General features: G+C 41.2%; 1 protein-coding gene across 9 annotated transcripts in view; it reads right to left on the bottom strand.

Moving 5' to 3' along the window:
• The window catches only part of LOC105496263 (ubiquinol-cytochrome c reductase complex assembly factor 1), a 110,500-nt gene that overhangs the window by 85,978 nt on the left and 5,518 nt on the right, over positions 1-19,004 (bottom strand). For 3 of the 9 annotated variants that reach the window (XM_011766500.2, XM_011766502.3, XM_071079455.1), the window contains exon 2: positions 8,769-8,873. In XM_011766500.2, coding sequence (XP_011764802.2) covers positions 8,769-8,873 — 105 coding nt within the window. Of the gene's footprint in view, positions 1-4,510; positions 4,637-8,768; positions 8,874-11,737; positions 11,842-19,004 lie in introns of those variants that run through there. The other 6 variants (XM_071079454.1, XM_071079457.1, XM_071079456.1 and 3 more) reach the window with 5 other exon arrangements.

Here is a 19,004-nt window from a genome sequence, read left to right as displayed (position 1 = left end):
CAAAATAACTCTGGCAAAATAAAATAAAATAAAAGAATCTAGCTTCCAAACTCTCACTAATGCTTTATTACCTTTACAATAAAAAGAGGTGAGAGGGAGCAGGAAGAGGACTGACCCTTCAATTCTGGTTTATTCCAAGAAGAAATGGAACACATGGAATGAAAATGATTTTTTTTATTTAACCCTAATGAAGAAAAAATAGAATTTCTAATTGTGGAATGTTACTATTTACTTTTCTTTCCAAACAAGGATATTAAAAGATTAGTCAGGATTCTTCTGGTCAGTCCCAAGGACACTTAGGCTTTAATTCATAAGTATCAAGCAGGCTTTGTAAAACACAGACTAAACACAGAACACCTCCCCATTACATCACATACATCAATGCAATGGTCCATCTAAAACACAAAGCACTTAAACTGGTTCAAAGAACACAGCCAACAGCAGTTTCCACAAGCTGTGCTTTGGGTTGGGTCCTCTTCTGTTAGGTTCTATGAGATCCTTCTTTTTCCTCACAGCTCCAGGAGTAACCAGTGGATTTCTTCTGTGGCTGTCCTACCATCCACTGTATTTCTATCCTACCATTATTCATGAGCTAACATTCCACACTATATTGAACTACTAAAGTACCAACGTATCTAGTATCAAAGACAACATCTAGTTTCTCCACACCTACACACTTATAAACACACATTTACTTTTTTGTACTACCCACTCTTGTCCTTGCACTTCCCACAAAAAAAACCACTCGACCCTTAAAGACCTCAATTTTTCCTTTGCTTAGATTAAAAAACATCAATAGGCTGGGCGTGGTGGCTTATGCCTGTAAACCCAACGCTCTGGGAGGCCGAGGCCGGAGGGTTGCCTGAGTCCAGGAGTTAGAGACCAGCCTGGGCAACATGGCAAACCCCCATCTCTACCCCCCTCCGAAAAAAACAAAAATTAGCCAGGCATGTGCCTGCAATCCCAGCTACTCAGGAGGCTGAGGCAGGAGAATTGTTTGAACCCAGAAGGTGGAGGTTACAGCGAGCCAAGATCATGCTACTGCACTTCAGCCTGGGTGACAGAGCGAGCCTCTGTCTCAAAAAATAAAAATAAAAATAAAAAAACAAGAATGACAGAGGCAGAGAAGTAGAAAGGCGGTGCTGGGATGAACTCAAGCAATTCTTGAATACCATGGGTGTGTGCGTCTGCTCCTTTTAGCAACTATAAGCTCCACCAGGGCACAGCCCATCTTATACATCTTTCATTTTCTGTCCCAGTGCTCAACACCATTCTGGGCATGAAGTCACTACTCAATAAAAACTAGGTGGATATTTTTTTTTTCAAAGAGGACAACTTTGGAGAACATCCAAAAAAAGAACCACAGGAATGATCAAAGAGATGAATAAAAGGTCCTAGTGGAAAGGTCAAAAGGAATTTAGGCTGTTTAGCTTGGAGAAAAGGCAACTGAAGAACTAAATAGTAACTCAGAATAACAGCACTTGAGCTGGAAGAAATCTCAGAGATATTCTGGTCCAACCTTTTCACTTCACAGATGAGGAAACTAAGACCAAGGGAGAGGTTGCAATTTGGTAAAGGTAATTTTAGGACAATTTTTTTTTTTTTCTTTTCAGTTTCATTTCAAACAGAGAGGAGAAAACTTTCCCAAGTAACAGGAACATAAATAGCAACAAAAATAGCAATTGCAACTTACTGAAGATCTCCTGTATGCCTAGTACCTACCTACATGCTTGGTGTTTTACTTACGTTATCTCACAACAATCTTATAAAGTATATTTTCCTATTTCTTTTTTTATTTTTTTGAGACAGAGTCTCGCTCTGTCGCCCAGGCTGGAGTGCAGTGGCACGATTTCGGCTCACTACAACCTCCACCTCCTGGGTTCAAGCAACTCTCCTGCCTCAGCCTCCTAAATAACTGGGATTACAGACGTGTGCCACCACCCCAGCTAATTTTTGTATTTTTTTCTTTCTTTTTTTTTTTTTTTTTTTTGAGACGGAGTCTCGCTCTGTCGCCCAGGCTGGAGTGCAGTGGCCGGATCTCAGCTCACTGCAAGCTCCGCCTCCCGGGTTTACGCCATTCTCCTGCCTCAGCCTCCCCAGTAGCTGGGACTACAGGCGCCCGCCACCTCGCCCGGCTAGTTTTTTGTATTTTTAGTAGAGACGGGGTTTCACCATGTTAGCCAGGATGGTCTCGATCTCCTGACCTTGTGATCCGCCCGTCTCGGCCTCCCAAAGTGCTGGGATTACAGGCTTGAGCCACCGCGCCCGGCCAAATTTTTGTATTTTTTTCAGCAGAGACAGGGTTTGACCATGTTGGCCAGGCTGGTCTCAAACTCCTGACCTCAAGTGATCAGCCCACCTTAGCCTCTCAAAGTGCTGGTATTACAGGCATGAGCCACCACACCTGCCCTCCTATTTCTTTCTTTCTTTTTTTTTTTTTGGAGTTAGGGTCTTGCTATGTCACCCAGGCTGGAGTACAGTGGTGTGGTCATGGGTCACTGCAACCTTGACCCCCCCCCCCAGACTTAAGGGATCCTCCTGACTCAGCCTCCTGAGTACCTGGGAACACAGAGATCCAGCTATTCTTGATTTTTTGTTGAGATGAGGTCTTGCTGTGTTACTCATGCTGGTCTCAAATTCCTGGCCTCAAACAATCCTCCCACTTTGGCCTCCGAAAGTGCTGAGATTACAGGCATGAGCCACTGTGCCTGGCCTATTTTTTCCTACTTTAGAAATTAGAACATGAAGGTTCAAAGAAGTAAAGTTCATTAAAGACTAGAATATATATTCAAAGCTATGTTCTGTCCCCTATATCAAGCTGCCTTCAAAAGTCTGAGTAGAGTTCAACAACACAGGCTCATGCACACTTAATACTCAGATCTTGATTTCTAAATACTGCTCTCCAGTAAAAGGAATTAGGGTCGGGTGCGGTGGCTCACACCTGTAATCCCAACACTCTGGGAGGCGGAGGCAGGAGGATCACCTGAGGTCAGGAGTTCAAGGCTAACCTGGCCAACATGGTGAAACCCCTTCTCTACTAAAAAATATAAAAATTAGCTGGGCATGGTGGTGTGCACCTGTAATCCCCAGCTACTTGTGAGGCTGAGGCAGGAGAGTCAGGAGAGTCACTTGAACCCAGGAGGTGGAGGCTGCAGTGAGCCAAGATTGCACCACTGCACTCCCACCTGGGCAACACAGCGAGACTCCATCTTAAAAAAAAAAAAAAAAAAGGCCAGACTCCTTGGAGAAATGTTTGAATCTAGGGCCAGGGCAAAGAAAATATAGCACGAACCTGAAACATCTTGTGGTGCCAGCAAATAAGACAGTATTCAAGAAATGATGGGGGGCATGTATAAAGGTGTTCCCAATAGAACCGAACAATGAGATCACTTGGACTCGGGAAGGGGAACATCACACACCAGGGCCTATTATGGGAAGGGGGGAGGGGGGAGGGATTGCACTGGGAGTTATACCTGATGTAAATGATGAGTTGATGGGTGCTGACGAGTTGATGGGTGCAGCACACCAACATGGCACAAGTATACATATGTAACAAACCTGCACTTTATGCATATGTACCCTAGAACTTAAAGTATAATTAAAAAAAAAAAAAAAAAAAAGGTGTTCCCAATAGCCCAAGCTGAGACAATCTAATCAACAAAATAACTAACTGGAAAATGAATTATAAGCCAGAAGCAGTGGCTCACACCTGTAATCCCAGCACTTTGGGAGACTGAGGCAGATGGATCACGAGGTCAGGAGATGGAGACCATCCTGGCTAACATAGTGAAACCCCGTCTCTACTAAAAATACAAAAATTAGCTGGACGTGGTAGCTTGCACCTGTAATCCAAACTATTCAGGAGGCTGAGGCAGAAGAATCGCTTGAACCCAGGAGGCGGAGGTTGCAGTGAGCCAAGATCTTGCCACTGCACTTCAGCCTTGGCAACAGAGCGAGACTCCCTCTCAAAAAAAAAAAAAAAAAAGAAGAAAATGAATTATAACTTAGAAGAAAATAAACATCCATGAGCTCGTACTGGTATAAATAAATAATTGAATAAATAAATAAATGGGGAAGAAGTGACAGCTCTTTCTTACAATAGAATTCTAGTTAATAAACATAGGAATGAGGGAAATAAAAAATCATTAGACAAACACCACAATAATGATTACTGCAGTTAAGAACCATCAATGTAATTATCATATAATCCATCAATCCTAATTCTCGGTATATATCCAAAAGAATTCAAAGCAGGATCTCTAAGATATTTGTACACTCACGTTCACTGCAGCATTATTCACAATAGCCAAGAGACAGAAGGAACCCAAATGTCCGTTGATCCAAATGGATAAAGAAAATGTATATATATAAAATAGAAGAGTACACAGCCTTAAAAAAAGAAGGAAATCCTGTCATGTGCTACAACATAGATGAACTTTGAGGACATTATGCTAAGTGAAATAAGCATACGCCAGTTATAAAAGAACAAACACTGTATGAGTCCACTCACATGAAGTATCCTAAAGTAGTCAAAATCACAGAAACAAGTCCAGGGGTGATGGCTCATGCCTGTAATTCCAGCACTTTGGGAGGCCGAAGTGGGTGGATCACTTGAGGTCAGGAGTTTGAGACCAGCCTGCAAAAACATGGTGAAACCCCGTCTCTACTAAAAATACAAAAATTAGCCAGCCGTGGTGGTGAGCACCTGTAATCCTGTACTCAGGAGGCTGAGGCAGAACTGCTTGAACCTGGGGGGCAGAGATTGCAGTGAGCCGAGATTGCACCACTGCACTTCAGCCTGGGCGACAGTGAAACTCTGTCTCAAAAAGAAAGTAGAAAAGTGGGGTGGGGAGAGAATTAGTGTTTAGCATAGAATTTTGCAAGATGAAAAAGTTTATAGAGATCTGTTGCAAAACAATGTGAATATACTTAACATTATTGAACTGTACACTTACAAATGGTTATGACAATAAATTTAATGTTAACATATCATTTAAAAAAACCACCAATGACTGCTAAAATTAGTAAGCAAAAGTATAATGCGAAATGGGTGTCCGCACAGTCTCCAAGTATCTCCTGACAAGATACTTACTAATTACAAAGGAAAAATACTAACTTTAGAGTTCAGGAACCTGACAAACACCAATGTAACCAAGTGGCCAAAGTTATAAGACCTACTAGCATTATATATCCCCTGATATGATGCACTGAGAAGGGAATAACATCATTTTTGCCAAAAATGCATAACCTCAATCTCATTATAAGAAAATATTAGAAAGGTCAGGCGTGGTAGCTCACACCTATAATCCCAGCATTTTGAGAGGCTGAAGCGGGTGGATCACCTGGGTCAGGAGTTCGAGACCAGCCTGGCCAACATGGCAAAACCCCTTCTCTACTAAAAATACAAAAATTAGCTGGGTGTGGTGGTGGGCACCTGTAATTCCAGTTACGCAGGAGTCTGAAGGAAGAGAATCACTTGAACAGGAGGCAGAGGTTGCAGTGAGCTGAGATCACACCACTGCACTCTAACATGGGTGACAGAGCAAGACTCTGTCTCAAAAAAATAAATAAATAATAAAATAAAATAAAGAAAAAAGAAAACAAAATATTACACAAACTCAAATTGAGAAACATTCTACAAATAACTGACTAGTACTCTTCAAAAGTGTCTAAATCTTGAGAAGAAAAAGAATAAGAAAATGTGACCAGGCACAGTGGCTCATGCCTATATTCCCAGCACTTTGGGAGGCCGAGAGGGGTGGATCACTTGAGGTCAGGAGTTTGAGACCAGCCTGTTCAGCAAATGGTGAAACCCTGTCTCTACTAAAAATACAAAAATCAGCCAGGTATTGTGGCACACACTTATAATCCCAGCTACTTGGGAGGCTGAGGTGGGAGGATTGCTTGAATCCAGGAGGTGGAGGTTGCAGTGAGCAAGATAGTGCCACTGCCAAGATAGTGTCATCCAGCCTGGACGACAGAGTGAGACTGTCTTTAAAAAAAAAAAGAAAAGAAAAGAAAAGAAAATGTAACAGATTGGAGAAGACTAAGAATATATGACAACTGGATTTGTTATCACAGACCAAAAAAGGACATTCATGAAAAAAAAAAACTTGACAAAATTGGAACAAATAGACTCATTAATAGTATTATTTCAATGTTAACTTCCTGGTTTCAGTAATTGCACCATGGTTATATAAGAGGTTAACATTAGGTGAAGCCAGATAAAGGCTATTTGGGAATGCTACTACTTTTACATATAAGTCTAAAATTATTTCAAAATTTAAAAAATATTTTTAAGTAGACAGAACTTCAAGAGGCTAATTAAGACAAAGCTAAAAGTATGTCTCTAGCTCTTTGAAAACAATAATAGGGCCGGGCGTGGTGGCTCACGCTTGTAATCCCAGCACTTTGGGAGGCCAAGATGGGCGGATCATGAGGTCAGGAGATCGAGACCATCCTGGCTAACACGGTGAAACCCCGTCTCTACTAAAAATACATTTAAAAAAATGAGCCGGGCGTGGTGGCAGGCGCCTGTAGTCCCAGCTACACAGGAAGCTGAGGCAGGAGAATGGTGTGAACCCGGGAAGCGGAGCTTGCAGTGAGTGCAGATTGCGCCACTGCACTCCAGCCTGGGTGACAAAGCAAGACTCCGTCTAAAAAAAAAAAAAAAAGAAAGAAAACAATAATAGGATCATAGCATTGGACATTATCTTACAGATATCTGATACTACCACTCATCCAAGGAAGGATTCCTTTATGTCAGGCCCTTGACATACATTCATCCTACCACTGCCTGAATATTTCCAGTAAGAGTAAATTTACTACGTGAAAAACACAGCCCACACATCCCATTATGCACAATTCTAATTAACAAAACTCTTTCTCATTCTGAGCCAAACCTTCTTCCCTGTGAGACATGTATCTGAGGATGCCATTCTGAAGCAGAAGTTTACAACCAGGGGACCTCAAAGATAGGAAGATACTCCAGTAAGTTACAGTCGATATAACAAAAGGTCCATTTGATTTACAATGACTAAAATTACATCTGGTCAGCATGAGATAAACCACCTTGAGTTATTTACATAAATGCTTTGCTATAAGGTTGTCCCAGAGCCTAATACAGCACCTGGTACATATTAGGTGCTCAAGAAACGTTTACTGACTCAAAGAGTAGGGCACAAGTCAGAGATTCATACAATGCGTTCTTTTCCCCTACCATCTACGCACACACAAATAACAAATGCTATTAAAATTTTGTACAAAAAGTAACAGAACACAGCCCCAACTCTGAAAAGAAATACCTGCATAACTACCCAAAGTGGATGCCTCTTCTGTACAGGCATATTCTCCATTCATTCAACACACACTTAGTGACTACTCTGTGCCAGGCATAGTGAAAAGACCAGAAAATACAAGAAAAAAACAAGATGTCCTCAGAAGGGCAGGGCTTACACATTAATTGGAGGGAATTTTAAAGTAGATTATATATGTTACATAAATTATATAATATATATAATTACATATAGCAAACATATTTTAATTGCATCAAATATGAAAAAGAAAGTTAATGGCTACAGATAAAAATCATAAATTGGTAAGAAAAATGAGTTCCCAATAGATGGAGAAATGCCATAAGCATACAATTTTCACAAACTGAAAAACAACTGATCAACACAGAAAATATACATAACCCTGAGAGCTAAACAAAGAAATACAAGGTAAAACAAGGTAACATTTCTACCAATTTATTTAAGTTAAAAAAAACTCAACTTGAGAGAGGTAATGATGAAAAACTAGTTATATATACACTGCTGATGGTAGCATAAATTAAAACAACTTCTTGAAGAAGCAAACTGTTCATACTCTGACCCAAGGTATGCCTTCCTAGAAATTTAATAAGTAATTAAAAGTAAGAAAAAAATATGTGCTAAGACAATGGTAAGAAAATTAAAGCTTATAATGGCAAAAAAAAGGAAAAGATTTTCATATCAAAGACTAAGTAAATAAAATATTATATGGCCATTAAATTTTTAATTACAAAGTCTATCAAAACAATATGAATAATGTCCACTCTAATAAGTGAAAAAGTACCAGAATATAAAATTCTGTGGACATTTGTTAGGGTACTTCAGGAATAAAATACATATACCACACACACACACACACACACACACACACACACACACACAGAGGCTATAAAAGAACCAGCAGAGATGAAAATACTGACGTTTTCAGATTTGAAGTTGTAGGTGATTTTTATTTCCCTTATTACTAAATTATTTGTATTATTAACAAAAATCAGGAGGGGAGAAAAGCCCTCACACAAGGTCCAAGGTGAACTACATTACAATGAATTAGGTGGCCAACGGTAAACGAATACCTCAAATAATTGTTTCTTGGATTTCATATTCATATAAAGGAAAAAGAAATAATTCTCACGCCCAAATAAAAGTAGCACAAGGCGGCTACAAAAAGAAAACTGAAAAAGGTTAACTCGGAGATGAATATCTGGAAATACTCCCTAACAGTAAAAATCATCAGACTGTAGCATGGTATCCTAGGCTAAGTTCCACTGCTAGGGCATTTAGAAGCAACGCCCTAGACACCATACTTCAGGAATCAGTCCTAAGCTGGCACCACAGAGACCCAGAGTGGTCTCATGAGGTTTTTCCATCACACAATTTGGTTGGCTAATCTATAAATACATGACATTTGCACATAAACACTAAGTTTTTCATACTAAGCAAAAGAACAACAAATCTTACCTGGGAAGTGCCAGACAGAGCTCTGCCACCCTGTACTTGGGTAGAAGACACAGGTATCAATCGGCTGCATACTGGAACCCACTGGGAAATGCTAGTCTGGTTCCTCTAGAGAAAGAAAAAAATAATCTGTCAGGAATCTAAATCATACTCCCTACATGTAAGGCAAAGAGTATACCTGTGACAGTCATATAATTAGAAATACATATTTGGTCTTCATCTCTAGTTCCTGGCACAGAGCTCCTAAAACCCTTGGAATTTCTGAGTGATGGGGCTGTCTGTAACTCATAATAAGCCCCTTTCAACCATACCTGAGTTTATGCTAATGAGGTGATTCATGCAGGATGGAGGCTGGTTGCCAGAGGAACCAACCACAGGAATAGAGGGTTGGAATTCAACCTCAACTCCTCACGGCATCCCCACCTCATTAGAGACTAAGCCAATCACCAGTACCCAGTGATTGAATCAATCATGCCAACCATGAGCCTCCATAAAAATTCTAAATGACAGGGTTCAGAGAACTTCTGGTAGAGATGAAAAACTCTTTTTTCTATACTCAACACTCCACTTCTGATACCAAATGTGCAGGGGCAAGAGGTCTCCATACCAAGCAATTCTCCAATTCTCTGCAGACACCAACTGGGTGTCCTACAATTTAACTTAATTCTTACACTAACTGCCTGGAGTCAGCAGAGACCTCACAGCTCCATCCAACAGGATTGTCCCCACTTCAGACTCCCATCACAAGTAGTGAGTCCCCAGGTTACTCACACTTTTGTCCAACTTGTCCATACATTGGGGATTCCCACAGCTGCCTCCTCAGATTCAATAATTTGCTAGCACGGCTCAACTCGGGGAGGCACTTCACTTACGTTTATCAGTTTATTATAAAGGATACGCCTCGGGAAGAAGAGCCAAATGGAAACGATGCAAAAGACGAGGTATGGGGTGGGAGCCTGCTCTCCGGGTGTGCCACCCTCCCTACATTTTGACATATTTACTAACCCAGAAGTTCTCCAAACCCAAGGATTTCTATGGAGGCTTCATTATGTAGACATGATTGACTATCACTGACCATTGGTGATTAGCTCAATCTCCAGCCCCTCTCCCCTTCCAAAAGTCAGGGAGGAGTGGGAGAAGCTACAAGTTCCAACCTTCTACTCACATATTTGTTCCTCTAGCAACCAGCCTCTACCCTCCAAGAGTCACCTTATTAACACAAACTCATCGCTGGGCATAGAGGCTCATGCCTTTACTCCTATTATCTCAGCATTTTTGAGAGGCCGAAGCAGGATTACTTGAAGCCAGGAGGTCGAAACCAGCCTGGGCAACAAAGTGAGACCCCCGGCTATACAAAAAAAAAAAAACCCATAAACTTACATATTGTTGAAAGGGGCTTATTATAAATAACAAAAGACACTCCTCTCACTCCAATCACTTTGCAAGGGTTTCAAGAGCTCTGTGCCAGGAACCAGGGATAAAGACCAAGTACATATTTCTTCTCTCACAATATCATATCTGGCTTGCAGCCATATGCCAGGAGGGTGGCACACTCTAATTCCACAGGGACAGAAGCGACTGTACTCAGGATCATTCCAGATCTGACCTTTAGTACCTAAGTTTAGAAATCCTGCCAGAATAGGGTATCACATGAACGAAGAACTTCCAAAACGGGACCAAGACCAAGCCTCCACATGCTCATTTCTCCAAGGATAAGATATACCACTGCCTACTACTGGTTCCACAGACTAAAATAATTCTGGTAATAGGTGACTCAAGCAGTGGGCATGGGCTCCCTCTGGGAAGAGAAACAAAATAAGCAGACTTCTGGCATTTTATGATTAGATTATAATTCAAATTACAGTTTGCAATGTCTTTTTCTTTTTTTTTTTTTTTTGAGGTCGAGTCTTGCTCTGCCACCCAGGCTGGAATGCAGTGGCATGATCTCGGCTCACTGCAATCTCCACCTCCCGGGTTCAAGTGACTCTTATGCCTCAGACTCCCGAGTGGCTGGGACTACAGGAATGAGCTATCACATCTGGCTAATTTCTGTATTTTTAGTAGAGACAGGGTTTCAGTATGTTGGCCAGGCTAGTCTCAAACTTCTGACTTTAAGCGATCTACCTACCTCGGCCTCCCAAAGTGCTGGGATTACAGATGTGAGCCACTGTGCCTGGCCTCTTTTTTTTTTTTTTTTTTTTTTTAAGAGACAGAGTCTCACTACATTGCCCAGGCTGGAGTCCAGTGCCTAGTCATGGTGCTAACATTGCACACTACAGCCTCAAATGCCTGATTCCTGGGCTCAAGTGATCCTCCCACTTCAGCTTCCCAAGTAGCTGGGACTAAAGGCTTGCATAACCTGTGCCTGGCTTACAGTATGTTTTCATAAACAGTGACTTCCTTACCTGATCTTCATAGAATCCCTTTATAGTAAGCAATGCTGAGATCATCATCATCCCCAAAAGGAGGAGGAAACTAGGGTAGAAGTTTTACAGTGGGAAAACACACACGGGCAACTTGATTTCCAAGACAAGAGAGATCACACGGCTGTTCAAGTAGAAACTGAGATTCACAATTTCCCTCTAACATGAAGCTCACTTCAGAAAGGTCTCTTGGCCAAAGGGAGAGGCTAGGCTGGAGAAAGGGAGAGTTCTGTCTTGTTAAATGAGAAGTCTGCTTTATTTTAAGAAGCTGAAATACATTCTACCATATAAATGACAGCCATGTACATAGCACTGAAAATCTTAATTTTAGGAACCAACTCTAGGGATCTGAGGGTTTTCTTCACTTGACCTGTAGACCTTATAGGGCCATAATGAGGACCACACACATAAATTGCTTGAAAATCCTTTGCAAGGCATGATGTACAACACAGTCAGCCCTCCACAGCCATGGGTTCTGCATCCATGGATTCAGCCATCCACAGATTAAAATATTCAGGAAAAAAAAATGCCAGGCATGGTGGCGTGTACCTGTAGTCCCAGCTGCTCTGGAGGCTGAAGCATAAGAATCACTTGAATCCAGGAGGCAAAGGTTGCAAGTGAGCAGAGATTGTGCCACTGCACTCCAGCCTGGGCAACAGAGAGGGAGACTCTGTCTCAAAAAACAACAAAAAAAAATCAGGCCAGGCGCGGTAGCTCCTGTAATCCCAGCACTTTGGGAGGCCGAGGCAGGTGGATCACGAGGTCAGGAGATCGAGACCATCCTGGCTAACACGGTGAAACCCCGTCTCTACAAAAAATACAAAAAAATTAGCCAGGTGTGGTGGCGGGCACATGTAGTCCCAGTTACTCAGGAGGCTGAGGCAGGAGAATGGCATGAACCCGGGAGGCGGAGCTTGCAGTGAGCTGAGATCACGCCACCGCACTCCAGCCTGGGCGACAGTACAAGACTCCATCTCAAAAAAAAAATCAGGAAAAAAAAAGATGCCATACTAAACATTTACACTTTTTTTTCTCGTCATTACTCCCTAAATAATACAGTATAACAACTATTTACATAGCACCTATATTGTATTAAATGTAAGTAATCTAGAGATTATTTAAAGTACATAGGGGGATATACATAGGTTATATGCAAACACTATGCCACTTCGTATCAAGGACTTGAGCATCCATGGATTTTGGTATCCGAGGGAGGTCCTGGAACCAAAGGACCAGGAATACTCAGGGACAACTGTACTAGCAGTCAAAGATTCTAGTTTAAATTCAGCTACTCTAATATTATCTTTACAAGTAATTTAATCTCTGTGACATTCAGTTTCCTCACAGCAATTATCAGGAATACTTAATGAGCATTTGATGGCAGGCACTTTTTTGATACTTTACATATATGAACTCATTTAAACTTCACAATCACCACTCATGTAGGTATACCATTATCCCATTTATATAAAAAAGGAAACTGAGGCATGGAGAGGATAAACAACCTCCCAATATCACACAGTTCTAACAGCAGGATTAAGATATGAACCCAGGGATGAAAGGGTAGAGTATCTGCCAGGTACCTTCTAGCTGTAACATTGTATGACCTAGTCTGGAACCAATTAAAACAGCATATTGTGGAAAGTGCCACATAACTAAAGGCAGAAAGTACTGTTCAGAAGCTACATATCAGATAATCACCTCTGTGAGCCTTGGTTGTCTCTTTTTATCAAAAATAAGACAAAATCCCTACTTCTTGGGATTTTCTTTAAAATTAACAAATGTACCTTGCAGTATGTTCAGCACAATATTAAGTTGAATCTGAATCTCCATTTCCTCAAGTAGACAGTAACAGGTTGAGGTGGGGGGAGAAAGGCATTAAATTTTTAAACCTACAGATGTTTTCTAAAGTGTCTCACAGTTCTAAAATTGTATAATTGCCACTTACAGCACCTTATATTTCAAATGAAAAGTGGAGCTAAAAATATTTTATTTGAGCTGCGGTTTGATCGGTTGAAGTGGTTTTCCAAATGAGAGACAGTTACTGGTGTTTTGTTTTACAAACACTGACAGATTTACTAGAATCATTCAATGTCAGATGTTCCTGTCCTAAAAATGTTAAGTATGGGATAAGAGGAAACTGCTTCAGATTCAGGGCCAAGGGTGGGGGGGCAGGGGAAGCAAGAGGAAATTACAAGTTGAAACAATGCAAACGTTTGGAAGATTTTCTGAAGAATTTCATCATGTAATTTCCAATGTCAACAAAATTTTTCTCTGTAATTTTGGCTCCGGTTGGTCTTAGGCCATTACTTTTAAATCAGCTCTTATTAGAAGAAAGGAACAATCAGCTGTTCTTTCCTTCTCCAATTCTACAATTCTTGTCCAAATCCTTAATTGAAACCACTGAAGTGTAGCAGAAAAGGTAATCCCAAGTCAGCCATCAAATAGCTGTGAACTGGTTACTCAACAATCTGGGCCTCCATCTTCCCTTATGAAAAATGGGAATAATAAAAGCTATCTCATAGAAGTGTTCCCAGGAACATTTCTAAAAGCACTTTGGTAACAGAAAAACACAACCAATGGCATCACTGTTATGAACAACGGTTATTGAATTATGCAAGCCCTGCTTTCCCCAGCAAACTGACAGAGAAGCAAAAACCGTTTTCTTAAAATATTGTTTGGAATCTGGCATTCATTCCCTTTCTCAAAAGAGGTTTCCAAGGACCTCTTTATTGTAACTTAAATACCTGATCCTTACTGGTCTTTACCAATTGGATCCCTCTAAACTCATAATACTTACTGTGATTTCCACTCAACAGTTTCAAAACCTGACTCAGATTCTCTGGTTTGGGAATCACTGCTCCACTCCACACATGTTAATTCCCTTGTAGTAATTTCTTCTGGGACTCTCCTCTTCACTCCAACCCAAACTATAAGCTCAATTGCTTCAAGAAATCTCTCTAGGCCGGGCGCGGTGGCTCACATCTATAATCCCAGCACTTTGGGAGACCGAGGCAGGCAGATCACCTGAGGTCAGGAGTTCTAGACAAGCCTGGCCAACATGGAGAAACCCCATCTCTACTAAAAATACAAAAATTAGCCAGGCGTGGTGGCAGGTGCCTGTAATCCCAGCTACTCGGGAGGCTGAGGCAGTGAAAATTGCTTGAACTCAGGAGACAGAGGTTACAGTGAGCCAAGATCATGCCATTGCACTCTAGCCTGCGCGACAGAGCAAGACTCCACTCAAAAAAAAAAAAAAAAAAGAAATCTATCTAGATGTCAGCTTCTGGTTCTACTGGCTCTAGCTCACCACAACCTTCGCCTCCTGGATTCAAGCAATTCTCCTGCCTCAGCCTCCCAAGTAGCTGGGACTACAGGGGCACGCTACCATGCCCGGCTAATTTTTGTATTTTCAGTAGAGGCAGGGTTTCACCATGTTGGCCAGGCTAGTCTCGAACTCGTGATCTCAGGTGATCCACCCCTCTCGGCCTCCCAAAGTGCTGGGATTACAGGCATGAGCCACCGTGTCAGCCTCTACTTGTCCTTTTTCCTTTCCACCTCTTCCAACACTTCATCTATAAATATATATCTGTGGAAGTACTTATCTCTCTCTTAAGGTACTAAAATATTAGGCCTATAACAATTAGCACATCTCAACTTCTCCCAAGTTCAAAAAACATCTATAGCCATTCCCAATGGCAAAAAGTTATTCCTTTAACTTAAGATAAATGCACTGTTACTAAGTGGGAACTAGTTTTATTGTCATTTTGCCTTTCCAACACTTCAAAACCAAAATTTTTAAGATAGGCTTCATGTTTTTGTTTCCCGTGCACATTGCTAATTGCAGTGATTTTTACATCAGTATTTCAAAACATTCTGACATACCACCTCTTGTACTGACTACCCTTTAATCAGTCCACTGACAGGCCTGTAATTGTGCATGTGGTTTTTTTAAGATACACAGTATTTTCCTTGGCTCATTCATGAGCTAGAAAACGATTCACAGGTGTAGCGGATTCTAGTTATTCACCATAAAATCACCACAAACACTGAGTGAGCAAATACTGAACAATTGCTTCTAGAGGAAATGCCAGACTTAGGTTCCTGCAAGCCTCTGGTCACAACATTCATCAACCAATCAATACATAGCCTTGCTTTATGGGTTTCTGTTGAAAAACACCCTACTTAATATACATTGTTGATTCATTAACACTGAACTCACAGCCAACAGCACTATAACTCACTTAGCAAAATTTACCTAATAAACATATTTTCCCATAAGGCACATTGTGGCCTTCTTGCACTCAGCAATGCTAGATAGCATTTCCATACTACACTTGGGGGACATTTTAAAGATGGGATTCACCAACAAAAGCACAAATATATGAAAAATATGGCACTAAACAGGCCATGAAAAGAATACTTGTTACAGTATGAAAACTGAAACAAGAAGGCGGAATGTTGACCCACCTCAGCTAGAAACACGCACATTGGCAGCTCAAATTCCTTACCCTCTGCAAATGTCCACAAATGACTACAAAAGTGCCGCAAGTATTGATTTTGGGGTTTCAAATAAATTTTAGCAACTAGGTGAGTTCACAAATATAGAATCTGTGAATAATGAAAATCAATTATAAACATGAAATCCACTTTTTTTTTTTTTTGAGACGGAGTTTTGCTCTTGTTGCCCAGACTGCAGTGCAATGGTGCAATCTCAGCTCACCACAACCTCTGCCTCCTGGGTTCAAGCGATTCTCCTGCCTCAGCCTCCCAAGTAGCTGGGATTATAGGCATGCACCACCACGCCCAGCTAATTTTGTATTTTTAGTAGAGACGGGGTTTCTCCACGTTGATCAGACTGGTCTTGAACTCCCGACCTCAGGTGATCCCCTGGCCTCAGCCTCCCAAAGTGCTGGGATTACAGGCATGAGCCACCACACCCAGTCGAAATCCACTTTATAAGTCACCGCTGGTGCCTATATTCCAAATGCCATGGATATTAATTCAATTCCGGAGTCCAAAGAACAGATACTACGGTAACAAACTTTCCTTCCAGTTACAATATGGCATGCTATAATACAAAAGGATATTTCCACAGAGGGAAGAAGAGAATGTTTAACCATTCCTTCAAAAATTACTGAATACAGGCCGGGCATAGTGGCTCATGCCTGTATTCCCAGCACTTTGTGAGGCCGAGGTGGATCACTTGAGGTCAGGAGTTCAAGACCAGACTGGCCAACATAGTGAAACCAGTCTGTACTAAAAATTATATAATATATATAAATAAGCCGGGTGTGGTGGCGCGCACCTGTAATCCCAGCTACTCGGGAAGCTGAGGCACAAGGATCGCTTGAACCCAGGAGGAGGAGGTTGCAGTAAGCAGAGATCATGCTGTTGCACTCCAGCCTGGGTGACAGAGTGAGACTCCATCTCAAACAACAACAAAAAATTACTGCAGCACTTTGGGAGGCCAAGGCAGGCAGACTGCCTGAACTCAGGAGTTTGCAACCAGCCTGGGCAACACAGTGAAACCGTCTCTACTAAAATACAAGAAAATTAGCCAGGCATGGGGGCGTGCACCTGCAGTCCCAGCTACTTGGGAGGCTGAGGCAGAAGAATTGCTTGAACCCGGGAGGCGGAGGTTGCAGTGAGCCAAGATCGCGCCATAGAACTCCAGCCTGGGGGAAAGAGCAAGACTTCGTCTCAAAAACAAAAAAAAATTACTGAATACACTGCCTCCTCCCACTTTGTTGGGAGTTTTCAATCTGAGCTTTCAAAAGATTGATTACACACAGGAAAGATTTTAGTAAATCAATAAATACATTAAGGGTGAAGGGTCAGGTTTCTATCAGAGAAAGGAGTTAACAAATATGGCAAGGCAAAAGAGTAGAACAAACCCCGTGGTATTAGAATGGATTTAGAATAACTGGTGTGGGCTTTTAATATATAAAGAAAAAGATGTATGCATGTTTATGTGTATATATAGACATATATATATTTCCCACCCACATCTTCATAGGGCCTGCAGACAATGACACTCCAGTAGCAATGAGCACATGTAGCATCCAGATTTGGTTTCTAAATAGCAACAACCACTAAACGAACTAGTCTCCTCAAGAGAAAAGTTGACTCCAGAATGGGGATGATGTTCATCAAAGCCTTACAAAGAATTGGCATTATTCAATCTGTCTGATAGTTCCTTAGAAGGCCCTATTTCAAGACTGTCTTAGAACTCACCCAGTGTGATAAAAACCTTTTCCCCAGGAGCACTGGTTGAAAACAAATAGAGGTAACTGTTTGACTTCATGGCTTCCTGAGGCAGTGAACAACAGGTGGAGAAAACAATAGACTAACCAAAAAGGTTTAAAGGAAAAGCTGGTGAATGAGACATCCACAGGGGCTTAGAAAAGTCCCAACATATTCACGGCATCTAGGAAGCCATGAACATACCCAGGTCTGTGCACATACCCAAAGTTGTGCACATGCTCAGGAAAGATCTAAGAACATCTCTTACTTGTGGTTGACCTTGAGGTTCTGCACAGCAGGAAGTGAAAGTTAAGGCGTAGTTATCGAATGTCTGGCAGAGAGTTATAGGTACATCCCAACATGCACACAGAGCCCCACAGGAAAAACTGGGATACTCACTGCTTCCAGGCAGTGATAACAGAATTTTAAGAAATTTAACAGAAATTTAAAGAAATTTGCTTAATCATTACCTGACCACTAAACTAAGCAGAGACTTCAGTGGCCACAAACGACAAAGAATATAGACTACAGAATCAATTCAGAAAAGTCACTAAACAAAAATGCAACAACAAATCTTGGGAAGGGAAACAATCTGATTTCCAGAGTGGCCACATTATTTAAAATGTCCAGTTTTCAACAAAAAAAAGTTATAAAACATGCAAAGAAACAATAAAGTATGGCCCACACACAGGGGGAAAAATGCAATCAATAGAAACTGTCTCTAAGAAAATCCAGATAGCAGACAAAGAGATTTTTAACTATTTCAAATATGTTCAAAGATCTAAATGAAAACATGTCTAAAGAACTATTGGAAAGTGGCCGAGCACAGTGGCTCACACCTGTAATCCCAGCACTCTGGAAGGCCAAGGCAGGTGGATCACCTGAGGTCAGGAGTTTGAGACCATCCTGGCCAACATGATGAAACCCCACCTCTACTAAAAATACAAAAATTAGCCAGGTGTGGTGGCAGGCACCAGTAATCCCAGCTACTCAGAAGGCTGAGGCAGGAGAATTGCTTGAACCCAAGAGGTGGAGGTTGCAGTGAGCTGAGATGGTGCCACTGCACTCCAGCCTGGCAACAGAGCCAGACTCCGTCTCAAAAAAATAAATAAATACATAAACAAACAAACTATAGGAAAGTATGAGAATGACGTCTCACTAAAGAGAATATCAACAGAATGAGAAGTTATTTTTCTAAAGACAAAATAAATTCTGGAATTGAAAAGTCCAACAACTAAAATGAAAAACTCATTAGAGGGGCTCAACAGCAGATTTCAACAGTCAGAAGAAAAGAATCAGTGGTCTTGAAGATAGGTCAATTTAGATTATCCAGTCCAAGGAACAGAAAGGAAAAGCAATAAAGACAAATTAATAGCTTCAAAATGAAAAGCAAAAAAGAAAAAAAGAAGAACAAATTTAACAGCCTCAGACTGTGGAACACCATCAAACACACCAATATATGTATAATTAGTCCCAGAAGAAAAGAAAATAAAAGGACAGAAAAATAATTGAAGAAATAATGGCAGAAAACATCCTAAACATAATGGAAAATGGTAATTTAGGAATCCAA

The sequence above is a fragment of the Macaca nemestrina genome, chromosome 15 (genome assembly GCF_043159975.1).
Source record: "Macaca nemestrina isolate mMacNem1 chromosome 15, mMacNem.hap1, whole genome shotgun sequence".
NCBI classification, from domain to species: domain Eukaryota; kingdom Metazoa; phylum Chordata; class Mammalia; order Primates; family Cercopithecidae; genus Macaca; species Macaca nemestrina.
The sequence above is the reverse complement of the archived record's forward strand: the minus strand, read 5'-3'. Positions and strand labels throughout refer to the sequence as shown.